The sequence below is a fragment of the Loxodonta africana genome, chromosome 2 (genome assembly GCF_030014295.1).
Source record: "Loxodonta africana isolate mLoxAfr1 chromosome 2, mLoxAfr1.hap2, whole genome shotgun sequence".
In the NCBI taxonomy this organism is placed as follows: domain Eukaryota; kingdom Metazoa; phylum Chordata; class Mammalia; order Proboscidea; family Elephantidae; genus Loxodonta; species Loxodonta africana.
In genome coordinates this window covers 17,921,338-17,947,402 of record NC_087343.1, presented here as the reverse complement: position 1 = coordinate 17,947,402, position 26,065 = coordinate 17,921,338, and the positions used below count along the sequence as shown (strand labels likewise).

At 44.9% G+C, this 26,065-nt stretch overlaps 1 protein-coding gene and 1 long non-coding RNA gene across 5 annotated transcripts in view; one reads left to right on the top strand and one right to left on the bottom strand.

The window, feature by feature from the left end:
* ANKH (ANKH inorganic pyrophosphate transport regulator) overlaps positions 1-26,065 on the top strand; it is a 186,255-nt gene that overhangs the window by 101,337 nt on the left and 58,853 nt on the right. For all 4 annotated transcript variants that reach the window (XM_064270715.1, XM_064270711.1, XM_003408139.4 and 1 more), the window contains exons 2-6: positions 647-863; positions 14,306-14,424; positions 16,607-16,690; positions 22,484-22,654; positions 24,577-24,711. In XM_064270715.1, the coding sequence (XP_064126785.1) occupies positions 647-863; positions 14,306-14,424; positions 16,607-16,690; positions 22,484-22,654; positions 24,577-24,711 (726 nt within the window). The remainder of the gene's footprint in view (positions 1-646; positions 864-14,305; positions 14,425-16,606; positions 16,691-22,483; positions 22,655-24,576; positions 24,712-26,065) is intronic.
* LOC135228073 (uncharacterized) lies at positions 11,110-24,491 on the bottom strand. Its single transcript, XR_010318296.1, has 4 exons — positions 23,815-24,491; positions 19,804-21,871; positions 15,801-15,900; positions 11,110-11,223 (listed from the first exon to the last, which is right to left on the bottom strand). It is a non-coding gene; the product is annotated as an uncharacterized LOC135228073 (long non-coding RNA).

Sequence of the window (26,065 nt, the reverse complement as noted above, 5' to 3'; positions counted from 1 at the left end):
TTTTCAGTCTAAAGGTTTTCTTTTCACATTTGTCTGCGCAGAGCTCAGGAGTATATTTGAAGTTTAAAATACATTAAGAACTGGGTCAGTAGTACCCTTTGGTACCCAGTTCACAGGTTTTTGCTATAAATTCCTTGAATACCTTTTTCAGAGTGTAGAATGCACTCTCACACAAAGTATACATACATACCGCATACACAGTATTTAAGTATACATGATGTGTACATGCACACACACACAGCTTTTCAAAGAAAAAAGAAACCATTACCCACCTCACTGGTCACTCCTTTCTAGATTGCTGGCTATCATTATGTAGATTCAGTCTAAAATAAAATTAAACCTGTTAGGATTTTGAAATCAATTTTAAACCAAAACTTTTTGGAGTTACATTCTGATATTAACATAAAATACTTGGATTTTTTTCTGTTACTTTAACTCCAACATACGGGTATCCATGCCGAAGCTAATGTGGATAAAAATGAAAAACCAATAGCCTTTATCAAATTACAGTGAGATTTCCCTTATAAGCTGCTTAGAGTTTCTGTAGAAACGTGACCTGCTGAGTTTTATTTTAGAAGCGCAGTTCCCCTGAGATGGCACAACGTTCCTAATGCCACATGTGTGTGTTTTCTTTCCGCCTCCACAGGCCTTGAACCGGGGTATTGCTGCCGTAAAGGAAGATGCAGTCGAAATGCTGGCCAGCTATGGGCTGGCGTACTCCCTAATGAAGTTCTTCACAGGGCCCATGAGCGACTTTAAAAACGTGGGCCTGGTGTTCGTGAACAGCAAGCGGGACAGGACCAAAGCCGTCCTCTGCATGGTGGTGGCCGGCGCCATTGCAGCTGTCTTCCACACCCTGATAGGTGAGGATGCCCACCATCCTGGAAGAATCTAGCTGAGGTCACGTCTTCTTCCTTTTAACTTACTTAAATATGTTTGTTGTAATATGGGATTTCTTTAGTAGTTATCACATGTTCCCCATGAAGATTTCGGGGGACGGAAGGAATGGAATTTGTGCTCCTCGATCAAAAAAATGAAATCTGTTTTCTCTGGGAAACTGTAGTTTTGTGTCTCTGATTCCCAAACCGTGTGTCAGAGAGGGAGTGATTTCATTAGTAGGTGATCGTATATAGGATTAGCACCCAGTAAAGTTAAAGGAGTCCTGGTGGGTCAGTCGTTAAAGCATTCGACTGCTAACCAGGAGGTTGGTGGTTGAAACCCACCAGCCGCTTGGCCAGAGAAGGATACGGCAGTCTGCTCCCATAAAAACGACAGCCTTGGAAACCCGAGGGGCAGTTCTCCTCTGCCCTTTAGCGTCATTGAGTCCAAACTGACTAGACAGCAATGGGGTTTTTGGTTAAAATCAACAAAATGTCAAGTGCCTTTTGTTAGAGACGTGCGTTATTATACAGACTTATTTAATCTGAAGAATAAAATATTGTGATGATTTAAAACTAATGCTTTTTGCTAGTGAGAACAACTGACAGACTTTTTATTTTTTTAATTTAATTTTTCATAAAAACAACCAAATCCATTATGTCAAGTCAGTCCCAACTCATGGTGACCCCGTGTGTGCAGGGTAGAACTACTCCTTGGGGTTTTCACGGCTATGACCTTTCAGAAGCAGATCGCGAGGCCTTTCTTCTGAGGCACCTCTGGGTGGGTTCAAACTGCCAACCTTTCAGGTAGCAGCCAAGCTCTTAACTGTTGGCGCTACCCAGGGCCTCGTTATTATATTTTATTAAAGACCAGAGTAAATACTCTTGCTGTAACATTCTTCCCATGAAACAACAGGAAAGCTGTGTTATACATACAGTGACCGACCAGCAGTTTCCCCACGGCCTTGGGAAAGCACATTTCTGTAAGAGGGGGCCTCTACATCTTCCTTCTTGGTGGAGATAAGACCCCCAAGGACGTGATTTCCTTGGCTTTAGAACAGCTTTGCTTCCCTGGCAGAAAAACCGTGTGTACATCTATTGAACCCAGTTGCGTAAAGTGCTGTGAGTGACAGCTCACAGATAGGCTGTGTCCCTCACAGCTGGCACTGTTGTATGGGAGCCACGAATGTCAGTGGTGCACAGAGTAGCCAGAAGAGTCACCCAAACCACTGACAGTGTATGGATGGCAGCCACTGTTGACTCACGTAGCTGTAAAGCTAAAGTAAACAGGGTAGGGCCTTTATGGTTTTCCTTTTTAATGTAGCATACAATTTTGCACTGTTAACAGTGCGGACAGTAGCATGTTTGCTAATCGGCCAAATAATCCATCAAAGTTTTGATATTAATTGTTTAATTTGTGCTCAGCTCTTGGGGGTGTGGTGGGGAGGAGATGCCTTTCTTTCCCTCAATTTATGCCCCGAATGGCAACTTCGGGAGGGAGTGTTTGCACGTGTATCTGCTGTTTGAAGGAGATTTCTGCAGCTAGACTTGATCTGGGCCATTCTCAAAGAGAATGTACATATTTGAGAAAATTCCAGGTTTTTTTTTTTAATAAGGGGCTTGTCTAGGCTCTGCTTTGTTACTCTTCTTTTTACCTGGTTTCTCAGTAAATGTAGTAGTCCTGTTTGAGCCGAGGTCAAATGAGATTTTGAGGTTGATAACTCATCACTGGCTGTCAGTAATTACGGGAGAGAAGCTAAGTGTGCCGTGTTACTGAAGCTGTACTGAAGAAATGTGCTCATTGAAATAAAAATCAACCTCATTTTACAAGTTCAAGCTCATTTTTTCAGTTTTAGAATTTAATAATAAAATCTTAAATTTAAACCAGAAAGGTTCTGTAACCCAGATAGATTTAAAATTTTGACATTTTTATAATTACAGCTTCTTTTCTTTTACAAAATAAGAAATGTTTTCTACAATTGCTGAGAAAGCCACGTCAATTTCTTTTGAACACCAAAAACTCAAATTTTAATGGTTTTCCTCTTGTGGTTTGTTGGCATCTTTTCAATTATCCACCTAACTCTTTAATTGCTCTCTTGCTTTCTGGTGTCTGCTGTGTCACCTTGTCTTTGCTCACCTCCTCCTTCCTTTTTTATTTGTCCTGTAAGCTTTTCTGAGGTCCTTGGGTGATGCGAATGGTTTGCATTCCACTACCAACCTAAATCTTGGTAAAATAGAGGGTCAGCGAAAAAAAGGAAGACCCTTTTTGAGATGGATTGACACAATGGCTGCAACAATGGGGTCAAGCATAGCAACGATTGTGAGGATGGCACAGGACCGGGCAGTGTTTCGTTCTGTTGTGCAATAGGTCACTATGAGTTGGAACCAACTCACAGGCACCTAACAACAACAACAACACTAACCTAAAGGTTAGCAGTTCAAACCTACCCTGTGGGGCCACAGAAAAAAGTCCTAACAATCTGCTTCCGTATAGATTAGAGCCAAGAAAACCCTGTGGGGCAGTGCTACTCCATAACACCTCGGGTCATCATGATCAGGAATCAGCTTGATGGGAATGGGTTTGGTTTGGGCTTTTTGTTTAGCTTTGCTATACCCAGACCTTGCCCATTCTGTGTTTCCCATCATCTTGACCACAAGCTCCATGATGGGAATGTCATCACCCATCCCCCACCTTCTCCTACCGTCAAACTTAATATTCATGTCCCTGCCCATTGCTACTTTCTACTTTACGTGTAACCTGTATTAGACACTTCAACCCATTTTCACATCTTAGTGATGACGAAAACAACTGCTTACATATCAACTTTAATAGTCAGCTCTCAGATCACCCTGCTCCTGACAGGGAAAGAGCAATAGAGATAAAACAAAAGAATGAATATTCCAAATACATTTGGCCTGAGAAGCTCTCAGGCAGTCTTCCTGATTATATTTGCTCAGGCCGATGTTACATAGCATCGATTCCCGGCACGAACCGCTCCCGAGCGGGGCCTAGAGTAAGTACAAGCAGGCGCGTGTTACAGACCCATCGTGCTAAATTCACAGGATGGAAGCATGAACCAGAGTAATCTAGATTGGAAGCTTCATTTCTCTGATCTTTCGTCCAGGCAAAACTAGTCCGATTGCCAGAAGCTTTCCTTTTTTAGGTGCCATTTCCCCATAGCCTTCATGAATCTATTTCCCTTTATCAAGATCTCATCTGATTTTTTTATGACATTTCTGTAAGGCCATGTGAGAGCACAGAAGAGTAAGAGATGAATTCTTTTGGGAGTTGGGGACTAAGAGGCCTCGTGGAGTGGCTCATCTCTTAACTAGATCTGAAAGGCTGAGCTGCATTTTAGCACAGCCCTTTCTGATTTTTTCCGGATCCTCCATTCAAAGGTGGAATCAAGAATCTGAGCCTGTGCTCTAAATTAACATTTTACTGCAGTCAAATAAAATTCCACACAGTGGCTCATCTTGCCTGAAGCGTGTCTGTTAATTGTGTCTAGTCTCAGGCTGTGGTTTTAGTGACGCCTCCGTGTCGTGCATTTTTTTGGTTTAATGTCTAATCCCTTGGTTCCCCGCTGCTTGGCTTCCTACGTTACCTGTTAATTCTTTTTATCCTTTAAAACATTAGTTACTTTTCCCAGCATGGCGCCTTCTGTACATTTAACTAATACAATTCTCTTTTAAGATATTCTCAAACTTTGATAAAATTCATCCATTTTCCCATACTGATGTCGTCATTAATGTGAATGAGACATTTTATCTATAAAGGGACACACCTCTAGTTAGAGCTGATCTTCCTGTTTGGAGTATTGGGAGATTTTATTCCATAAGTTATCTCTCCCACGCCTAAAGAAGAGAAAGAATAAGAATTACCCTTTGTTTCATTTGTGTTTTAAGTGAGCCCACCCATCCCATCAGTGACTCAATAAAATATTTATCGAACAAATGGTATTTTCATGTCATTCCAGGTCCTATTGGTCAAAACTTGGGAATAGAGGTGACACAGGTACAGAAGGCGTGGTGACCCCATACACTTCTTGTAGAGTAGACATAGTTCACAGAAAAGTGAGTGTGTGTGTCTTTCAGTACAGATTTCTAGAAGAACCTTGGTGAGAACTGTTTTCAGGCAGCCAGATGTTTTGAGAGCAGGCAGAAGGAGACCAAATTCAAAGTCAGGGAGTTAAAACCATCCCGGGACTTGACAGAGCGTAGTGAAGGCTAGGAAACAGAAGCGAAAGCGCTGCCCATAAAGAAACAATGTGGAAGACAGAATGTAGCCACACATTTATAAATTAGGAAAAAAATATAAAACAAGAAAGAGCACGGTGCTGATTGTAACAGTTAAGAGGCGGATGCCCTGCACTGGGACTGGGCTGGGGTAGGTAGGTTTAGAACCCAGCAGACAACATCGGAAGGTAGGAGGTAGAGAGAGGAGTATGGTGAAGAGAAGGGGGCAGGGAGTGCTGAGGAAGGGCGGCAGCAGGCAGAGATAGAGTTAGACCCCTGAGCCTGCGGCTTTATTCTGAGTACGCCAAGATCCACCCACACTGGTGGGAATTTATTGTCATGTCCAAGGGACAGCCTTCTTAAATAAAGCAGATTTATTCTGGTTTTCAAGGAGTCCTGGTTGTACAATGGTTAAGTGCTTGGCTGCTAACCAAAAGGTTAGCATTTTGAACCCACCAGTGGCTCCAAGGGAGAAAAATCCTGGCAGTCTGCTCCCATAAAGATTACAGCCCAGGAAACCCTATGGTGCAGCTCTATTCTGTCACATGGGGTCGCTGAGTGGGAACCAACAACACACTGATTTTCATATACGCATGTTTAAGAAAGTTTTAATAACAACAAAAAGTCTATGTTCCAACTTATTTGCTTCTTTATAACCTCATGATCTCTAAAAACATTGTTTAATATTTAGAACAAATAGATATATTTTATCATTCTGCATAATTTCCTTGTTGTTGTTATCAGGTGCTGTCCAGTCGGTTCCGACTCATAGTGACCCTGTATACAACAGAACAAAACACTGCACAGTCCTGCACCATCCTCACAGTCGTCGTTATGCTTAAGTCCAGTATATGTAGAACAATTATATATTTAATCTATCTGCATAATCTCCTTCGTAAGATTTTTTTCAGGGGTTGTGTATTCCATGATGCTTCCAGGCATTGGCTACCCTGATCCAAGACTGAGCGTCCATTTTAGGCTTTCTCCCAGTCTGGATTGATCTTCAGCATTCCATACATTTCCACATCGCTTAATCCACCAGTCCCTGGGTCTTCTTGGCTTCTAAGGGATTTCACATTGGAACATCACTGGCTTTGAAAACCAAGCTTCAGGTCCAGCTGCTTGCCTCCACTAACCCGGTGGCATCTCTGTGCATCAGTTAATGGATCACAATGGGGCATTTTCAATAGGCTCAGGTCAAAGAGTACTAAAAGCTCTTTTGTGGTATCATCTGTTATTAATTGTGTATGCCCTTAATAAAAGAAGAACCATTTTACTAGGTCCTTTTCATTACATTTGCAGTAGTTAAGGAATTCTTTTTCATTTCATATATGTTTTCTCTGCCTTTTTTTTTTTTTTCTTTTGGACCCTGGTGGTGAGAGGGGCATCTTCCCGTCCTTGAGATGTTTGCCCATAGTTGTGGGTTCTCAAGACCTAGCTGGATGGGATTCCACTGACTGCCCAGACACTTCCCTAGGAATTGTGAGGGGAAGAGCCCCAGATCCACCCAGCCCAAAGTTACTGTCCATTCCATGTGCACCCATTGCCCTGCGCTGGGGACTCAACTTGCTGGAGTCTTTGGACTATTTCTGGTCGTGTTTTTCTCGGCCTTTGTTGGGCAGCTGCCTGCAAGTGTCCCTTTTTAAGCATAATGATAGCCGTGGACTCCTGTCGTGGGCTCATCTCTGAGACACCTTTTCTAAAAGCTACGGGGCGTGGGGTTTGCCACCACCAGACCTTAATTTAGGCTGGTGGTCCAGGGGCAGTGTTATCCTGTTTCTGCCTCTTAATTCATTTATAAAAGCAAGGAAAACTTGCCAGCCTTGTATTTGGTTTCATTTGGGTCCGGGTTACTCTCACCTGCATGGAAATTAGTATTGACTGAACTCCTAATTTACACTGATTTGGAAAGAACCGTTGCTGTGGATTTTAGATTTCTTTACCCATTTCCTCTCAGCAGTGACCTTTGAAACCTCTTCTGTGTTCTGAAGCAGCGGAGGCTGGCAGCAGGGCTCAGGGGAACAAAACTTCTGTGAGTTCCCTGCCCCTGCAGCAATTGAAGTGATTTTTCTGTTTGCCACCCTTCCCTTCTCAACAAACCTTTCCATTATTCATGGATTACAAAGCAGCCTTTTAAAGGCGAATTGGTATGTTCAATACAATAAACCAACAAGGGTGTGAGAAATGAACAGGCAGTTTTCAAGTACGGGCTCACAGTTTATTGCTGTGTAAGAAAGTACCGCAATCCTAGTGGCTTGAAAGAACAAGCATTTATTTTTGTTCACCACACCGCAGGTCAGCTGGCGGTTCTTTTGGGCTTGACTGGGTTCAGGACTGTGTGGTCAGGCAAGGGTCAGGAGGTGGCTCTGCCGATCTTGGCAGGCTCAATGCAGGCTGTGGGCTGACTGTGGGCTGACTGTGGGCTGGTCTGGGTGGCCACTGCTGGGACCTCTGAGCTCCCTTGCACATAGTTTCTCGTCCTCCACTGGCGTAGCCTGAGCTTTTCTAGATGGCTGTGGCAGGGCTCCAAGAGAGAAGACAGAGGCGCACAAGGCCTCTTAAAGCCAAGAATTCTACTGGCCCACCAGCAGTTCCATCACACACTGTTGATCAAAACAAATCACAGGCCAGGCCAGGTTCCAAGGTGGAGAGATAGACCCCAGCTCCTGATGGGAAAAACTGCAAAATCACGGTGCAGAAAGCAGGGATATGGGGAGGAGAGAAGAATGTGGACGTCTTTGCAGTCAGTCTACCCCAGTTACTTCTGTTGTTATTGTTGGGTGCTGTCGAGTCGGTTCTGACTCGTAGCAACCCTATGTACCATAGGATGAAACACTGCCCGGTCCTGCGCTGTCCTCACAATCGTTATGCTTGAGCCCATTATTACAGCCACTGTGTCAGTCCATCTCATTGAAGGTCTTCCTCTTTTCCTCTGACCCTCTACTTTACCAAGCATGATGTCCTTCTCCAGGGACTGATCCCTTCTGACAACATGTCCAAGTATGTAATCATTTCTGTCGGGGATTGTGAATTCCTGCATTTATTCAGTCAGCACTCATTGAACACCTACTGGGGTAGGTCTCGGTGTTCCAATGTGAATAAGACGTGTTACCCTAGAAAGAAGTAGACGGTACACAGTAAATTATTATGGACACCACTTGACCAAGTTTTGACACCAGTAAGATAGAATTTTTACTCTTGTGTTAAAATCTTACATTTCCTTAACTTACATTATGTATGGGTTTTGACATCTCCCTGGAGCCAAAGCAATGTTTGCAATGCCCGTCCCCATATTTTCCAGGTAGAAGTTGCACAGTGCAGAGTACAGATGAGTGATGTCATGTGTCTGTGTCCCCACCCTCGTGGAGGACACCAGCCTATTCACGGCTGGGTTACTTGTCATGCTGCCTGATGCAAGTCATTCCACACGTGTTTGCTGAAGTGAATTAGATGTGGCTATCAGCCATATATAAGCACACACTTTGGAACTGATACACTTCAGGTGTGACGTTACCTGTTGCTGTGAAAAGCCTATTAAATAGAACATCCAAAACCAAAAAACCAAACCAGTTGACGTTGAGTCAATTCTGACTCATAGCGACCCTATAGGACAGAGTAGAACTACCCCACAGGGTTTCCAAGGAGTGCCTGGTAGATTTGAACTGCTGACCTTTCTGTTAGTAGCTGTAGCTTTTAACCACTATGCCACCAAGGTTTCCAAATAAATAGTATTTGTGAGACCTTTAGGCATTGAGAGCTTGGGAATTTTCATTAGAATAAAACCAAAACCAAAGCACATAAGTTGCTGTCAAGTTGATTCCAACTCATGGCGAACCCGTGTGTGTCAGTGTAGGGTTGTGCTCCACAGGGTTTCAGTGGCCAATTTCTCAGAAGTAGATTGCTGGGCCTTTCTTCCAAGGTGCCTGTGGGTGGATTTGAACTTTTGGTTAGCAGCCAAGCATTAACTGTTTGTGCCACTTAGGGACTCTTTGAATTAGAATAAGGTTTCTCAAATTTGCCTCTTAGAAATACACATATTATCCTGTTATTAAAATACGAAAAAAAAAAGGAAAAAGTTCATTTTCCTCAGAACCCATGGAAAGTATATGTATATAGAATTGTTTCAATTAATATTAATATTTCATGGCATTTTGCAGCAAGTGTTACTAACTACTGGGTGAACAAGTTTGAAAGATTGGGAATGACTGATTCAGAAAACAGTCTGTCACCTGTATTGGCTGAGGTTGGGAGAGCCGAGGTTGCATGACCCTTTGACTTCTCCTTGTTTGGTTGGGCAGGGTTGAAGCTGTGTAGGAGCCCCTGGGTGGTGCAGACAGTTAACCCGCTGCTAACCAAAAGGCTGGAGGTTTGAGTCCACCTGGAGGCACCTCAGAAAAAGGGCCTGGTGATCTACTTACAAAAAATCAGCCATTGAAAACCCTATGGGGCAAACTTCTAGTGTGATACACATGGGGTCTCCGTGAGTCAGAGTCAATTCCTCGGCAGCTGGTTAGTTAGGTTACTTAAGCTGTCAACCTGTAAATAGGGCAAGTCAGTGTCCTCGTGCCGTCCTGGTCATGAAATCCATTTACGTCTGTTCAGAAACCACATTTAATGTATATATTTTTAAAACATTCTGCTCTTCCTAAGGAATACAAGCTGTTTCAGGACAATCTTGGTAAGGCAATTTATAGAAGTTGAAGGTTACTAAATGTTGCCAAGGCAGCTGGCCTGGTAATTATGGGCTGTATGCAAAGCGCTTTAAACAAATTACTCCCAACCAACAGCTGTTGCTGGAAGTAGCTCGTGGACTTGGGGGAGGGGGTCTGGGTCTTGATGGAAGAGGGGAGAGTGTGAGTAAAAATCAGGTGCTGGAATTTTACCCTCATAGCCTGGAAAGATTCTCTGTAGTTACAGTCAGCTTCTTCCTCTTCTGCTCCGTAGGAGAGGAATGGGAGTAAGACAGCTTGGGAGGAAGCAGCAAAGGCAGCCTGGGGTCCTTAGGTCCCAAAGTGCCGAGAAGTCTGGGGAGTGGGAAGAGCCAGCTCGAGCTGTGTGTCCAAGGTGGGGGAGGGAGGAGGGCAAGCATTCTCACAATCAGAAAACTGAGCTCAGTGATAGGTATATTTACAAAGAGAAGAGCAGTTATGTTGATCTTGACATTTCTGGATGTTTTAGTCTCCTAGTGCTGCTAAAACACAAATACCACAAGGGGGTGGCTTTAAAAAACAGGAATTTATTTTCTTTCTGTTTTGGAGGCCAGAAGTCCAAGTGGGGGTCTCAGCTTTGTCAATTCCTCCCTCACTGGTAGCCCTGGGTGTTCCTTGGTTCATTGGTGATGCTCAAGTGGCACCTGTCTTCCCCAGTTTGTGCACCTGCCTCTGTGTCTAATCTGTCCTTTTTATCACTCAGAAGTGATTAGGTTTAGGACCCGCCCTACACCAGCATGGCCTAATTAACATAACATTAGGTTGCATTATGGAAGATCATTACATTACATTACATCCATAGGTACCAAACCAAAAACCCAAACCCATTACTGTCAAGTCGATTCCAATTCATAGCAACCCTATAGGACAGAGTAGAACTGCCCCGTAGAGTTTCCGTGGAGTGCCTGGTGGATTCAAACTGCTGACATTTTGGTTAGCAGCCGTAGCACATAACCACTGTGCCACCAGGGTTTCTGCCACAGGCACAGAGGCTAGGATTTCAGCAACGTAAGCAAACTTCATACCCCACTCTCAAAGACCCGAACTCCCATGTCCCATCTTTTCTTGCAGCTGCCCAAGAGACTAATGTGAAGATGGTTTCCCTCTCTCTCTAGCCACCTTCTGGATCTCAGCCTTTCACTGGTTCTGGTGTCCCCACCCTTGCCACTACAAACTTATGCACTGGCCTGTTGTTTATGCTGACTCTCCCTTTGCCCCATGGCCAGGGCATTCTCACTCCCAGACTCTTTGTAGCCAGTCCCTTGCCCTTGCAGTGCTCTGCTCACCCAGCATGGCCGCCTGTGCCAACGCCTGTGGCCCTCCCGGGTAGAACAGGAACAACACTGTATGTGCAGGGCGGGACATGTCCATGCAGTCGCAGCACGGGGAACGTTTGTTGACTGAATGAAAACAAAAGTACAAATAAACAGCAAGCAACAACAAACTTGGAGACACAGATCCCAGGTGTGGCACCAAAGTGGACCATGTGGCCAATTAGGCCACATTCTCACTCTGGCCTTGTGTTGTCAGTCAGTTCAGCATATGTCTGAGTGCGTTTGGTGACCTTGCTGCAAAAGCAAAATCGGATGTGGCCTCCCTCCCTGCCTCTGGTTTCACGCCAAGCCTTCTCTAATCCACTTTTCTTCTCTGAGGCTTTGGGTCAGAAGGACGGTGCATCACAGCAGCTCCTGCCCTCCTCGTCCCCGCTGTAGCTAATCCCGTCTTACGGGGCTTTTCCTTCCCTGTCACAGGATGTGGTCCTGCCTGAGTTTCTCTCTTTGTCATGCTGCCTCAGTGGCTCAGACGGCCCCTCCATATGCCACACCTGACTACACACCTTTTGGGTTTTCATGTCTGCCCCTCCTTGGGGGCTGGTACCCCTCCTCCTGTATCTGCCCGCCCTGCCTTGCTTTCCAACATCTTAGCCATGACAGCCTCTGACCCTGGAAATCACTCACTTGCATCTCTCCCTCCTCCTGGGATTCCTATCTGTACGTTTAAATATCCTTGGTGTTATCCTGAAGCCCTCACATAGCTCAAAATGCCCGTGGTTCAAGACTAATTTCCACAGCGGATAGAGGCTTACTTCTTTCTACCAGTTAATGTGGTAATAAGTCATCCCCCAAACTTGGACATATTGGGGAGGGCTTATTATTTCATATCAAGTGAGACCCTGGCTGCCCTCTATCGCCTTTCTGATTTCAGTTGCCAAGTACATTCATATCCGTATTTATAAAAGGACAAAAACAGAAGGTACACCTTCTCTTATAAAGCACCATGTAAAAGCACTATGAAAAAATAAGGAATTATTGTTTTCATATGTAGTCTGAACAAGTACCAGTGAGGTAGAACACAGCTAAATATCTTATTTAGTGTTTGCTGATAGTATTTTTCTAAATGCCTTACTAGTACGTTAGGGTGGGAGACCTTTCTCTTTCTTCCTATTAGCCACGTGCACATTCATCCAGCCTGTATTGACTGAGTGCCTGCTCTGTTCCAGTCACGCACTGGTAAAAAGCCCTGAGACTGGAGGGACTTCCGAAGCACCTCTCAGATGTTCTTTTTCTTCTGGGTAGGACTACACCCAAGCTTGCCAGCCCTCCTTCTCAAATAAATAACTAAAAGGAATGACAAGTGGTAAAAAGCTAGCTTTTAAAACTTTTATTGAAAAGGCACGTTACTATCTAAGATGTTTCTCTTAGTAAATAATACATGTAAACATTTAGCATCAAATCTATTCATCAAGCATTTTTTAAATAATATCAAAATGATGAAAACAACCTAAATGTACAATAAAAGATTGAATAAATTGATACTAAGTAAATCTACAAAAGGGAAGTCTAGACAGCCATTAAAATGTAGATGCTTCCCAAGAGAAAGACTTACAAAGGAGTACACATCGTATGGGAATCCCTGAGTGGGGCAAAAGGTTAACGCACTTGGGTGCTAACCAAAATGTTGGAGATTCCAGTTCACCCAGAAATGCCTTGGAAGAAAGGCCTGGCAATCTACTTCCCAAAAAATCAGCTATTGAAAATCTTTTGGAGCAGAGTTCTACTGTGACACTTGTGGGGATGTCATGAGTCTGAATCTGCTTGATGGCAACAGGTTTTACACATAGAGTAGCCCCACCATGTCCAAGGGGGATCTGTTCTAAGACCCCCCATGGATAATTGAAGTCCCGGATAGTACCAAACTCTATGTGTACTATGTTTTGACCTGTACATATGTACCTGTGATAAAGTTTAATTTACAAATTCGGCACAGTAAGAGATTAACAACAATCACTAATAATAAAAGAGAACAATTATAGTAACAATATACTGTAATAAAAGTTATGTGACTGTGGTCCCTGGGCAGGACGGGGTGGGAAAGGTGAGGTTTCATCACACTGTTCATTTAACATTTTCAGACTGAGGTTGACCCGCAGGTAACTGAAATGAAACCACCAATGTGGGAAAGTGAAACCTCTGATGTGGGGGAGAGGGCCACACACACACACACACACACACACACACACACACACACACACACACCCACACACACCCCCACACACACACACACACGCCAATGTGGGAAAGTGAAACCTCTGGTGTGGGGGAGAGGGCCACACACACACACACACACACACACACATGCCAATGTGGGAAAGTGAAACCTCTGGTGTGGGGGAGAGGGCCACACACACACACACCCACACACACACACCCACACACACCCACACACCCACACACACACACACACACACACACACACACGCCAATGTGGGAAAGTGAAACCTCTGGTGTGGGGGAGAGGGCCACACACACACACACACACACACACACACGCCAATGTGGGAAAGTGAAACCTCTGGTGTGGGGGAGAGGGCCACACACACACACACACACACACACACACACACACACACGCCAATGTGGGAAAGTGAAACCTCTGGTGTGGGGGAGAGGGCCACACACACACACACACACACACACACACACACGCCAATGTGGGAAAGTGAAACCTCTGGTGTGGGGGAGAGGGCCACACACACACACACACACACACACACACACGCCAATGTGGGAAAGTGAAACCTCTGGTGTGGGGGAGAGGGCCACACACACACACACACACACACACACACACGCCAATGTGGGAAAGTGAAACCTCTGGTGTGGGGGAGAGGGCCACACACACACACACACACACACACACGCCAATGTGGGAAAGTGAAACCTCTGGTGTGGGGGAGAGGGCCACACACACACACACACACACACACACACACACACACACCCGTAATTAGAACCCAAAGTCCACGGGACCCTCCTGAGTGAAGGGATGAGATTATAGGTGATTTTCTTCTACTGGCTTATCTAAATTTTCTACAACACACAAATATTACCTTTTAAATTTGTTTTTAAGCTTTTGCGGTAAAAAGCACATGAGGTTACCTCTTTCTGAACCTCTCTGTGTGTGTCTTTCGATCTCCTGCAGCGTATAGTGACCTAGGCTACTACATCATCAATAAGCTGCACCACGTGGACGAGTCCGTGGGGAGCAAGACGAGAAGGGCCTTCCTGTACCTCGCTGCCTTCCCCTTCATGGACGCCATGGTGAGTGGAGAACACAGTTGCTCTTAGCCAGGCTGGCTCGTTGGCTTATTTTACGATGTATGCCTGCATTTGCCATAGGTTCTGGTGGGTGGCAAGAGAGCCCGTTTTAAAAAATACTGATTCAAATAGAAAGTCCTTTTCTAATATATTCAGGATCAAGGAGTCAGGATAGATTTTTTTCACCCACTTTCTGCCTCTGTGGTATAAGCACCTGCAGCTTTCTAGAATGTACCGATAGGATTTCATTACTTGAATGACCAGCTTTACTACATTAGCTCAGAGCTGCTCACGTTTATAGATTAAACTGCCCTTATCATGAAGGATGCTCAGCCAATGCTTTTTTTTGGTTCTGTTTTTTATCCAGGTCATAGAGAGTCTTAGCAAAGAAAAATATTGCCAGTAACAACCAATGCTGGACAATAAACTGTCTGGGCTCTATTTTAAATACGTATGTTGGTCTATGCAGTGTTTTACCACCCCAAACGTCCGAGTTTTGCAGACATTAGACACGTGAGGCAAGTGGACATCAGTTTCCAGGTGAACCAATAGCCTCCAATCCTGAAAGGTTCTCAAAGTCTTCATTTGCCTATACTTAGATTGTTGGTATAGCTTCATGGAACCTCTGCTGGTTTACACGGTGGCCTTAAGCACTAAACTATTTTAGTTGTGACATGATGGTTCTAGCTCTGTCATTTTGTCACTTCAGGGGGGAGAAGTGGACCCTCTGAATAATTGTGCCTGGATTTTCCTTACTTATCGCTGGGTATATCTACTCCAGTAGTTGAGGCATACTCAGAAAAAAGAAAGCATCTGGTTTTAGTCCTTAAAACCAGATGGGGTTTTAGTCCTTAAAACCAGATTGGCTTACAGTGGTGCTCCAAAGCTTTTAAACCCGTTAGAGAACTGGAGGAAGTGTCTTTTTTCATATCCTGAAAGAGTCAAAGCTCAACATCCTAGACAGAGTCCATGGTGTTGGTCTAACACCCGCTGTCCCATCTGTGTTGAAAGTGACCCTCTGTAAACACATAGAAGAATTACAGTGCTACGGTGAATTCAGGGAACTCAGGAGTGCTAGTAAAAGAGAATCATAGTCTGGGAAGTACCCTGCGTTCCACCTCCCTTCAGCTGGATTTATTTCCCTCGGGGTTTCTAAAACTCAGCCAAACGCCAGAACGTTTGTGACTGGTACCCCTTTCCCCTCTTTCATCTAAAAATTTCCCCCAAAGACTCCACTATAGCAGTAAGAGACTGCTAATAAAGCCCAAAATAATGAAAACTTAAAAAGGGCAGGTCATTTCCTGTGCTCCTCCCTTGGCTTGCCCCAGCATGGCCCTGACATGTTGGTGGGGGAGATATTTGAAAACCACAAAACTTACCATCCAGATGGCTTTCAGACATCAAAGTCCGGACCACAAGCTGCTGTTTGCAAACATCATCTCCAGTTTACATTTCTTCTCACATTGGGCACCTCAGGGCCTAGGAAAGAAGTTAGACATAGCAGCTGCTATACAAAGTTTTGACACAGAACTAGGGAATAAATGATACCTGTCTGATTGCATCTCGCTTAGATTAAATGTTATTTCTGTGTCAGCTCAGATCAGCCTTTAAAGGCAAGAAGGATAAGCCTTACAAAGCTTTTATCATGAACACTAAACCTTCCTCAAACCCACCCTCCACTTTAACCTCCCCACGAAGACACAAAGTATCAGATCAGATCCTGCCCAAACTTGAAGACAATAGTAGAACCCTGATCCGTGAATGAGAACGCTTGATGCTCATAGTAAGCCAGAACCAAATGAAAGCCCTCATTATCAGCGGTCTGCTGCTGCTGCTGCTGCTTTGTGCTTCACGCTGTCCTAAGGGAGAGGGTGTGTTTCCACCCGCCTTGGTCTTCATCCAGTTTTCCTGCCAGGCATACAAACCTAACACGTACGCTAGTCTGCATGTAATTGATACAAAATAAACATTGTGTGGTAACCTAGTCCACTTAAAAATCTAATGTAGACCCAGCCACCAGACCAAGTTAGAATAATTTTACCAACCAAACAATACCAGATCTGTGTTGCGATGCTTTTGGGGGGTTAAAACGTGCTTCAGGAACTCCCAGTAAATCAGTGCTCAGAAACAATGTAAACCTGAAGGTACATCTCATGCCAGGTTTTTTTTTTTTTTTTCCTTGCAGGCATGGACCCATGCTGGCATTCTTTTAAAACACAAATACAGTTTCCTGGTGGGATGTGCCTCAATCTCAGATGTCATAGCTCAGGTAAATATGGCCCCTGGGGGTCAACCGGAGTCCCTTTCTGGTGAGTGAGCGCCGCCGTCTGTAACAGAACCATTAATACCTTCTTCACGTCCTTTCCCTGTACTCTGTACTCCTTCGTTCATCCTGGGTTCCTCAGATCTGTTGCTTTAATAAAATTGGCCTTCAGTAAATGTTTGTTGAATGAAATGAGTAAATGAAACTTCCTGTAATAAAAGGATGTATCATATTGCTAAAATGAGAGTTGTATGAATTTAAATCTAGTCTCTGAGATTCTGATCTCTATTTTTAAAGAACTGCATATGGAATGACTATAAAGTCACACCCGTAGGTTTTAGGGTGGTTGTAGGATCACTGTGCACTTGCCATAGCACTCTCTTTGGGGGGCCTGATGATATACAGTCCGTCGCTCCATTCTAGAGAGCACTTTTAGGAATTACTCTTCTGCATCTTCTTTTTCAGGAATAACTCAGTGTTGTTGTTGCCATAAGGCACTGCTCTTCACACGTCATTTCCTCGCTTGTAAAAGACCCCGGAAATAGTCTCCCTTATCCTTTGCATGTTTTCTGAAAGAAGGCCTACATTTCACTCTCTGTTTAGTCCAATTCTCTAGGGCCTAGCGCCCAGCCCTGACCTTCTAGTCTCCTTTCTTCTTCCACCAAGGATACCCCATGAAAAATTTCAGATGAAAATTTGATGGAACCCTGGTTCTACCCTGTTCCTATAGTCAGGGATTTGGGGAATGACTTTGTCATAGAGGAGGAGGTTATACGGTGATTTCTCAAAAAAAAAACAAACCTCAAACTCACTGCTGTCGATTCGATTTCAACTCACAGCAAATCCATAGAGTTTCTAAGGTTGTAAGTCTCAATGGAAGCAGACTGCCACATCCTTCTCCCACAGATTCGATGGTGGCTTTGAACCGCCAAACTTTTGGTTAGCAGCCGATCGCTTTAACCACTGTGCCACCAGAGCTCCATCAGCTTCCCACCATATGCTCAGTTCTGGACTATGAATATGCCTGTGTATTTCTTCCGTGTTTTTCCCTATTGTACACCCAGTCTTTGAGCCACCTTTTTGAAACAATCTCCTATTGCACCGTTAGTACCTCCCTGAGGGCCAGGAATTACATTTTCAAAGCAATGGTATTTACTCCATCAATCTGTACATTAAATGACTATTAAATGTCACTTAATGTAATTCCTGTTAACACTTCGTGTGTGTGTGTCTGAAAGCTAGCTAACATCATCCTCGGATGTTTCTTTGTTAGTCTTCTTTGTGAGTTATTGGGGATTTTTGTACCTGGTCTTATTGTAGCTCATCCTCTAAGATATGAACTAAACTGCTAAACCACTCAGTTATCTCTAATCAACTTAATTTGAAATCACGGAACCAGGTCCACGGGTGGTGGCGATGGCTGTGCGGCATGATGAGTGTGATTAATGGTACTGAATTGTATGTGAAATGGGGAAATGGCAGATGTTTTGTTATATATGTTTGGACCACAATTAAAAAATTGGCACCACCAATTCAGTGAGCATTTGTAGATGTGTTTCTTTTTAAAGGCACAAAAAAAAAAAAAAAAAAAAACTTTGCATACGATAAAAATAGTAAGCATCCAAGGATGGAAGAGAAACTATCCTGCTGAAGATTTCTTTGCTAGTCCCACCTATAGCTGTTTTCCTTCCCCATGTAAACCTGGTCCTGGCTCTTCCTACTGAGGCCTGGCTCACAGGTTCAGAGTAAACAGATCTATCTGGTGAGTAGATGTGATGGGAGCTGATTTCAGATGCCATCTGGCCCCGGGCTGTTCCTGGCAGGGTAGTTATTTTAAACCTTGTAGTTTGAATTTCTACTACAATTTTGGTTGGGGATAGAAATTCATTTTTTGTGCTTAAGTCGCTTCCACCAAAGCTCTTATTTTATTGATTCCATCATCATGGCTTTTGCATTTTTCTGCATAATAACTAGTTTGATGGTTTAGCCGTGTCATAGCCTTCTTTCCTCTCAGTCCCTGAAGGCATTTGTAAGTGACCTAAGTTGGTGATGAGTAAATAGATCTTGTGCCAAGTACTCTGGAAGACCACCATGGCATAGGTAGACAGCCAGTAATTGCCATTGATAAAATGAACTCTAGTTTACAATACCCTAGATTTCAGAGATGACTTTTTTTCCCTTTTAATTTTACAAAACGAATTGATTTCACACCTGAGTCAGCAGTACAAAAAACTTCTTGGTTTGGTCCAAACAGGGCATCCTTTTCTCTGCCACCGTTATTGTTAACAGTCACATGTCAAGGGATTAATGAACTTAGTGCCGTTTGTTGTCCTATTCCGTGATCGTCTGGACTCTACATCAGAACGAGAGTTCCTGGAGGTTTTCTGAGCTCGCTGGGACCTCCAGCCTTTGACCTACCTGCTGTCGTTGGACCCTGCCTTCTGAACTCAGCTGCCAGCCCTAGACAGTCAGTTCAGTAAGCCTCCAGCACTGCTTTAAGCTCCTTTGCTTCCTCTCAGCCTCCTGGATAAACCCCAGTCCTGAACCAGCCCCGCCTTCTGTACCTTCTATCCCAGGCAGCAGGTGCTCCCGTGGAAGGTTACACAGCATGGCAAACTGATCAATCAATTCAGAATCTGGTCACTTATCTCACTTGATTCTCTGTAATAACTGTTTCAGAGGGTCTCTACCCACCCCATAGATGGCCTCGTTTCCCACTTCTCTAGGAAAATTAAAGATGGCCTCGTTTCCCAATTCTGTAGGAAAATTAAAGCCAACAAATTCTTCAACTTCTGGCCATGAAACCCCCAAGCATCCTCCCGGTTTTGCCGTCCTTGTCAGAGAGGAAGTGGTCCTCCTCCCGCGAGGGCCACGCGCCCCCTGCGCCTTGGGTCCTGCCCTGTCCTGCCTTGATAATCCATCGATAATTAATGGATTATCAATGACCCATTCTCTCTCCCAGATCTTTTCTCTTGGCATGCTAGCCTGCTCAGATACCCACCATCTTCACACAGCAGGAACAGCAAGGATAACAAGCTGTCAGGATCCTACAGACCTCTGCAGTGACAGTTCTCTATCACCTCATAGTTTAACTTCTTGGCAGAGTGGTTTCTACTCACCACTTCTATTTTTTCACTTCCTCTTCACTCTTCTACCTCCTCGAGGCTGGCTTCCACCTGCACACGGTTCTTACTAGTGACCTCCACACCGAGTCCAGTGCAGCTTCTGTCATCCGACCTGGCCTCTCACAGCTCTACCCTGCCTGAGGGCTACCTCCTCCATGAGACAGCACTTGCCGTTGGCTCTCCGCATTGCGGTCCTGGTGCTTCTTCTATCTCTGTGACTCAGCCTCCTCCATGGGCTTGTCAGTGTCGAGGTTCCTCCTCTCTTCTACACTGTTTTATTCATGAAGAATCTAATTCGTGCCCTAGGTTTATACCATCCATAACATGATTTATGGTCTCCAAATAAAAACCCTGGTGGTGTAGTGGTTTAGTGCTACGGCTGCTAACCAAAGGGTCGGGAGTTCAAATCCCCCAGGCGCTCCTTGGAAACTCTATGGGGTAGTTCTACTCTGTCCTGTAGGGTTGCTATGAGTTGGAATTGACTCGACGGCACTGGGTTTGGTTTTTGGTTTAAGGGGCCCTGGTGGCTAAGCGCTTGGTTAAGCGCTTGGCTGCTAACCAAAAGGTTGGCCATCTGAACCCACCCAGCTGCTCCATAGTAGAAGGACCTGGCAATCTGCTTCTATAAAGTTTACAGCCTAGAAAACCATATAGGGCTGTTCTGCTCTGTCACACGGGGTCACTATGATTCAAAAATAGACTCCATGGCAACTAACAGTGACAGCCATCCCCTCAGAGCTCCGAACTGTGTTTCTGACGTTCTCACTTAAATACATCAAAGGCCTGAGTTAATGATCTTTCTGTAGGAAGCATTTCATCCTTGAGTCCCCATCTCAGGGAATCCCTGGCACAACCAGCTGCTCAGACCAAGGAGCTACCCTCAGAGCGCCTCTTTGCATCACCAAGCCTTGGAGGTTTTAGTCCAGGCTTTTCTCGAACCTGCCCAATTCCTCCCATCTCTGCAGCCCTCACCCACCTCCCAGGGCTCATCCTCTCCCACCTGATCTATTACAGAAGCCTCCTCTCACCCCGTCCATCTGCCCTGCCTCTCCTCCACCCATGTGCCCCTGTAGCCACCAGGATCTTTTCCCAGTAGAATTCTGGCCTTCCCACCACCGGCTTCTTCTTGTTCATGTCGTGTGCCAAGGAGTCAATTCCAACGCTTAGCGACCCAGCGTGACAGAGCAGAACTGCCCCAAGAGTTGTCTTGGCTGTAATCTTTACAGGAGCAGATCACCAAGTCTTTCTCCTGGTGGAGCCGCTGGAAGGGTTCAAACTGCCAACCTTTCCATTAGCAGCTGAGCACTTAACCATATGTGCCACCAGGGCTCCTTACCGCCTACTTAAAGCCCGCTTTAGAGATCGCTTCTTGGTGTCCTTGAGATGAAAAGCACAGGGAGGTCATCTATCTTGTTTCCATCACGGAGTTCTGCTGTTTCCTTGGTGGGGAAGGGGCTTTGGCGTGTGAGTGCGCCTCAGCCTGTGGCCGCTCACCTGGCGGTGCTCCCAGCAGCCTTGCTTCCACACAGCAAAGCCGCACCTCCGTCTGGCCCGTCTGGCCACTCTAGTCCCCTGAGGATGTATGTGTTCAGGTCCGTCTCACTAACTGGGTTTGAGAATGACAGCCTGGGCTCACGTGTCGGTCTACGCTGAGAACAAATCGCCTTTAGCACCTAATACTTTATTTCCTTCAGAGGCGTCTGTCTGCATTGTCCTGCTCTCTGTACTCTGCAGCAGTCGATGTCCTGATACTGGAATCATGCTCATCCGCCTGCTGCTTTTCTTACTTTTCTTCGTGGCTGATTTCTTGGTGATAGAACCATCGGGAGAATCCTTCTCTGCTCTGGGTCGCTCAGTTGTAGTATATTCTACATGCCTATTTGCCATGATTATCTGGTCGTTAAGGTTGATCTGGCTCAGGAATATCCAGACCCACGTCCCTACTTTTGCAGTCAGCGGTCTTCCGACAGTCCGGGAGGACTCGGGACAAAGGCTGGGCTGATTCTCTGGTTTCCGCAGGACTGGGCGGTTCATACATTGTTGAATTTGCTCTAGAGACCTCCTGTTGGGTAGAGATTGACACTTTATTATTAATTCAGTCTCTCCTGACTCTGGTTATTTCAACTTACCCTTTCATAAGTTATAGTTGACCTTTTGATTTAGGTTGTATTATAATAATTAATGTCAGTATTTTTGCAGCATTTTTACTGAATTGATCTTATAACTATTATTGTCCATTTTTCTGTCATCATTGATCAACACTGTTTTTTCCTCAGTGGAAAGTAACTTACGTCCTTTCGGAGGTGAATTACATGTGCACCTCAGCTTCCCAGCCTCAACAGGCAGAAGCTCTACCACATTTGGGGGGAGAAGCTCCAAAGGTCCCCGACTTTTTTCAGTGATAGCCTTAACCAGATGCACAGCCACCGTTAAAGAATCTCTGTAGTGGATGTGACAGAATGATCGGCGTGCCTTTCCGAGAGATCCCAAACACCTGAACCCGAGTCATGCCGGAGCAGCACTGAGTCAGAGCCCACGCTCCGGTCTCTATATCTGCATCAGAATTGACATTTTCGCTCAGCGGTGTCTCACCTGGGTGCCAGAGTGTGGGCCTGTGCTTTGTGTGGCTGCTCCTGTTTTCTCCCTGTGACTTGTCCTTCCTTCCCTTCTCTAGGTTGTTTTCGTGGCCATTTTGCTGCACAGTCACCTGGAATGCAGAGAGCCTCTGCTCATTCCAATCCTGTCCTTGTACATGGGCGCACTCGTCCGCTGCACCACCTTGTGCCTGGGTTACTACAGGAACATTCACGACATCATCCCCGACCGCAGTGGGCCAGAGCTGGGGGTATGTCTCCACCAATGCGACAGCAAGCTCTCAGCGCGTTCGGAGTAAAATGAAAGCTCACTCCAGCCCTCTGTACAGTGAGGCATTAGCATGATAAGCACACCCAAAAGCCAAATGCTAGGTAGCACCCACAGGAAGAGCAGTCAGAGAACTAATGAATTCTAGACATGGACGAGATCTTAGAAGTCATTACTCAGCCTCTTTATCTTCTTATGAGGAGACTAAGGCACAGTGAGTCATGTCAGGCCAAGGAGTAGAGACAACATTCATTATTCTTCCTACTCTCTGTTGCCAAAAGTAAGGTATTCTGTAGTCGGCAAACATTTTAGGACCCTGGCACCTTTGAGGAGCCCTGATGGCACCATGGTTGAGATTTATGACTGCTAACCAGAAGGTCAGCAGTTCAGATCCACCAGCTGCTCCTTGGAAACCCTATGGAGCAGTTCTACTCTGTCCTTTAGGGTCAGCATGAGTTGGAACCAACTTGAGGGCAACAGGTTTGGTTTTTTGGGGTTTGACACCCTTAAATTCATATTTTATATATTTTTAATTTCACAGCAGGGATCCAAGCTTAGTTTATATGTTACCCGTACTATTCAATCTCAATCTCTTATTCATGTGCCTTCTATGGACCAAGTAGAGCATTAGTACATAGGAGGACACAGAACATTTTAAGATACGGTGTCTACCCTTAAGCAGCTTTGAGTCTCATTTGACACTTAAGACCAACACTGAAACAACAATTAGAAATGAATCCAAGACCGGGCATAAAGTGCAATGAGAATACAAGAGCCACTGGGCTGAGAGAAGGAAGATACTGTTGTAGGCTGCAGCAGTCCAGGAAGCTGCCCTGGAGGAGGTAGAGCTTGACACATGCCTCAAAAGTTGAATGAGCTACAAGGAAGGCATAATCTTACATAACTGGCCAAAGCATTCTTTTTATCATAAGTACAAACAGTATCTGATTTGTGAGTTTGCAAATTTTTTCTACCCATAGGTATTAGACATCATTTGGGTTTGTTTCCATCTAGCTACAAGACAGATCTGAACGATGACATACATCGCTAAATAAATTGCCACTCTCCACCCCCAGATCCCACCTTTGACCACATGTTACTTTCATCATGTCAATGCAGTAATTGTATTTATTGACCACTTACCTCCATCCGAGGTCAGGCCATCAATAAAATCCCATCTAATTATTCCCATCACTAGGACAACCACATCAAATTGGTTTGACAGCCCATCTGTTAACGTTCAGCCAACGGGAAAGGAAAACAAATGAAAGTGGCTGAGAGGGTTCCATAATGTATTTCCTGTCCTCATGAGGAATCAAAACCAAAGTTGCATAATGAATTGCTTTTCCTTTTCATGCTTTTATTTTGCTTATTCTTCTGAACCATTTACGTGACTTGACAAAGAGCTTTGTGAGTAAGAACCGCTGCAGTAGGTTCATAGAGTGTCCGAATAATTAGGCACATTTATAGGCACTCACTAATTCCAAAATAAATTAAAGTCTTTTTTTTTCCTGAGAGTTACCTCTTACTGACTGGCTTCTAACCAGTCAGTTTGATAATTGAAACAAAGAGTAATTTCAGACCTGTTTCTCGGCCCATGGCGTTGGGTCTTACCTTGCTTAGAGTGGCCTTGCATGAAAAAAAAAGTGTGGATCCATCAGGCTTAAGTGTATGTTCTGATTTCATAGGCACTTGCCAGCCATCTGAGTTAATTTCTAATAAAGCTGTACGAGTTATTTTAGTTCAGCCTGGCTTGTCTATAGAGGCTTTTCCTTATGTTATTTTTAATAGTTAATTGACTGATGATTGACAAAAAAGGAAAGGTGTTGGCTCTGATTTTTTTTTTTTTTTTCCCTATTCTGTCTCTTGAGTCGAGTGAACTTTTTTCTCTATTTCTTGACGCAGGGAGATGCAACAATCAGAAAGATGCTGAGCTTCTGGTGGCCTTTGGCCCTCATCTTGGCTACCCAGAGAATCAGTAGGCCCATCGTCAACCTCTTTGTTTCCCGTGATCTTGGCGGCAGTTCTGCAGCTACGGAGGTAGGGCAGTTTCTGGGTATGTGGCACTCTGAAAGCGGAGGTGTCTTTACAAATTTGCCTCCAATTGATCTTGAGAGTGCAAGCATTTCAATATGTTAAATTATGAGATACACTCATACTAAGAAGCCGTGAGGATCTCATTGAGCGTCTTCATGTCTTACATGATTGTGGAAGAAAACATCTAGTCTATCCTTCTCTTTTACCATGAGGAAACTGAGGTACAGCAAGGTTAGAGACCCAAAACTAGCTAGAAGCTGGGCTAATTTGAGGATCCAGGTTCTCTGACTCCCACCCAGTGGCTCTTCCACTTTTTCCGTGAACTCAGCCTGTCACCGCTTGGCTGCAATTGCAGCAGATGGTGGAATGTACCACACGGCCACAGATGAAACGAAAATATCCGTGGGTGAAGGGCTGGGGCCTCCATTTTGACCCAGCCTCCTCACACCTTTTCTTTCCACACCTTTTCTGTACCACCCAACCTGTCATGACTTCGTGTGCTTTTTAGCAGTCTGCCCTCATCCACTGAGGAGCTTCTTTATTTAGCCACTCAGAACTCAAATCTATCCAGAAACTGGCAGCTTGTTTAAAGAAAGATTTGCATCACTTTTTCCCTCCTTCAAGTAGGACATGAACAAATAGAATGACTTCATTTTGCTTCCTCCTACAACTGCCCTCTGGAGAGTTCATCCTGTCCCTGGGACTGCTGATCCTGACGGAAGGCCGGTGTCTGCTCATCAGGGCCTCCTGTTTACACGGTGCTTTGCAAGAGAGCACCCGTGAGCCATGAATGCACCGTCAGCAAGTCTCCGGCCTCGGTCTCCTGCCAGTTTCCATGTCCCGGGAAGCAGCTCACATTGGCTTGGAAAGAGAAGCACATAAATCAAAAGCAGAGTGCCCACTCTTGCCTCAGTTTGTTCCTGAATTTTGTTTTTTAATCATGAATGTCTTCTTGGGTGGCTTCTGCAATACAGCCACTTTTTCGCTTGAGGACTTGAGTTTAAGTTGCCCAGGAAGGAGAATATGACCCCCGTCATCTGTGTGCTAAGAGTCCGTCTTCCTTGAAAGAAATAAAATAAAGAGTCGGGCAAATTATATATTAAAGCAGTTTCTAAATTGATCTCAAGGGCAGAGAGCCGTGCGTTTGGTGGAGAACCACACTTATGGACCATCTGCTTATGTGGCCAGCATTTACATACATGTCGACTCCCCAACAACTCTGTGCAGGGGTATCATTATTCTCGTTGTTATGCTGAGGAATGGGAGGCCCTGAGAGCTCATGCCTCGCACAGCTAGGACGTGATCCAGGGAATCCAGGTCTGCCTGGTTCCACAGCCTTTCTCTGCCACCACACCAC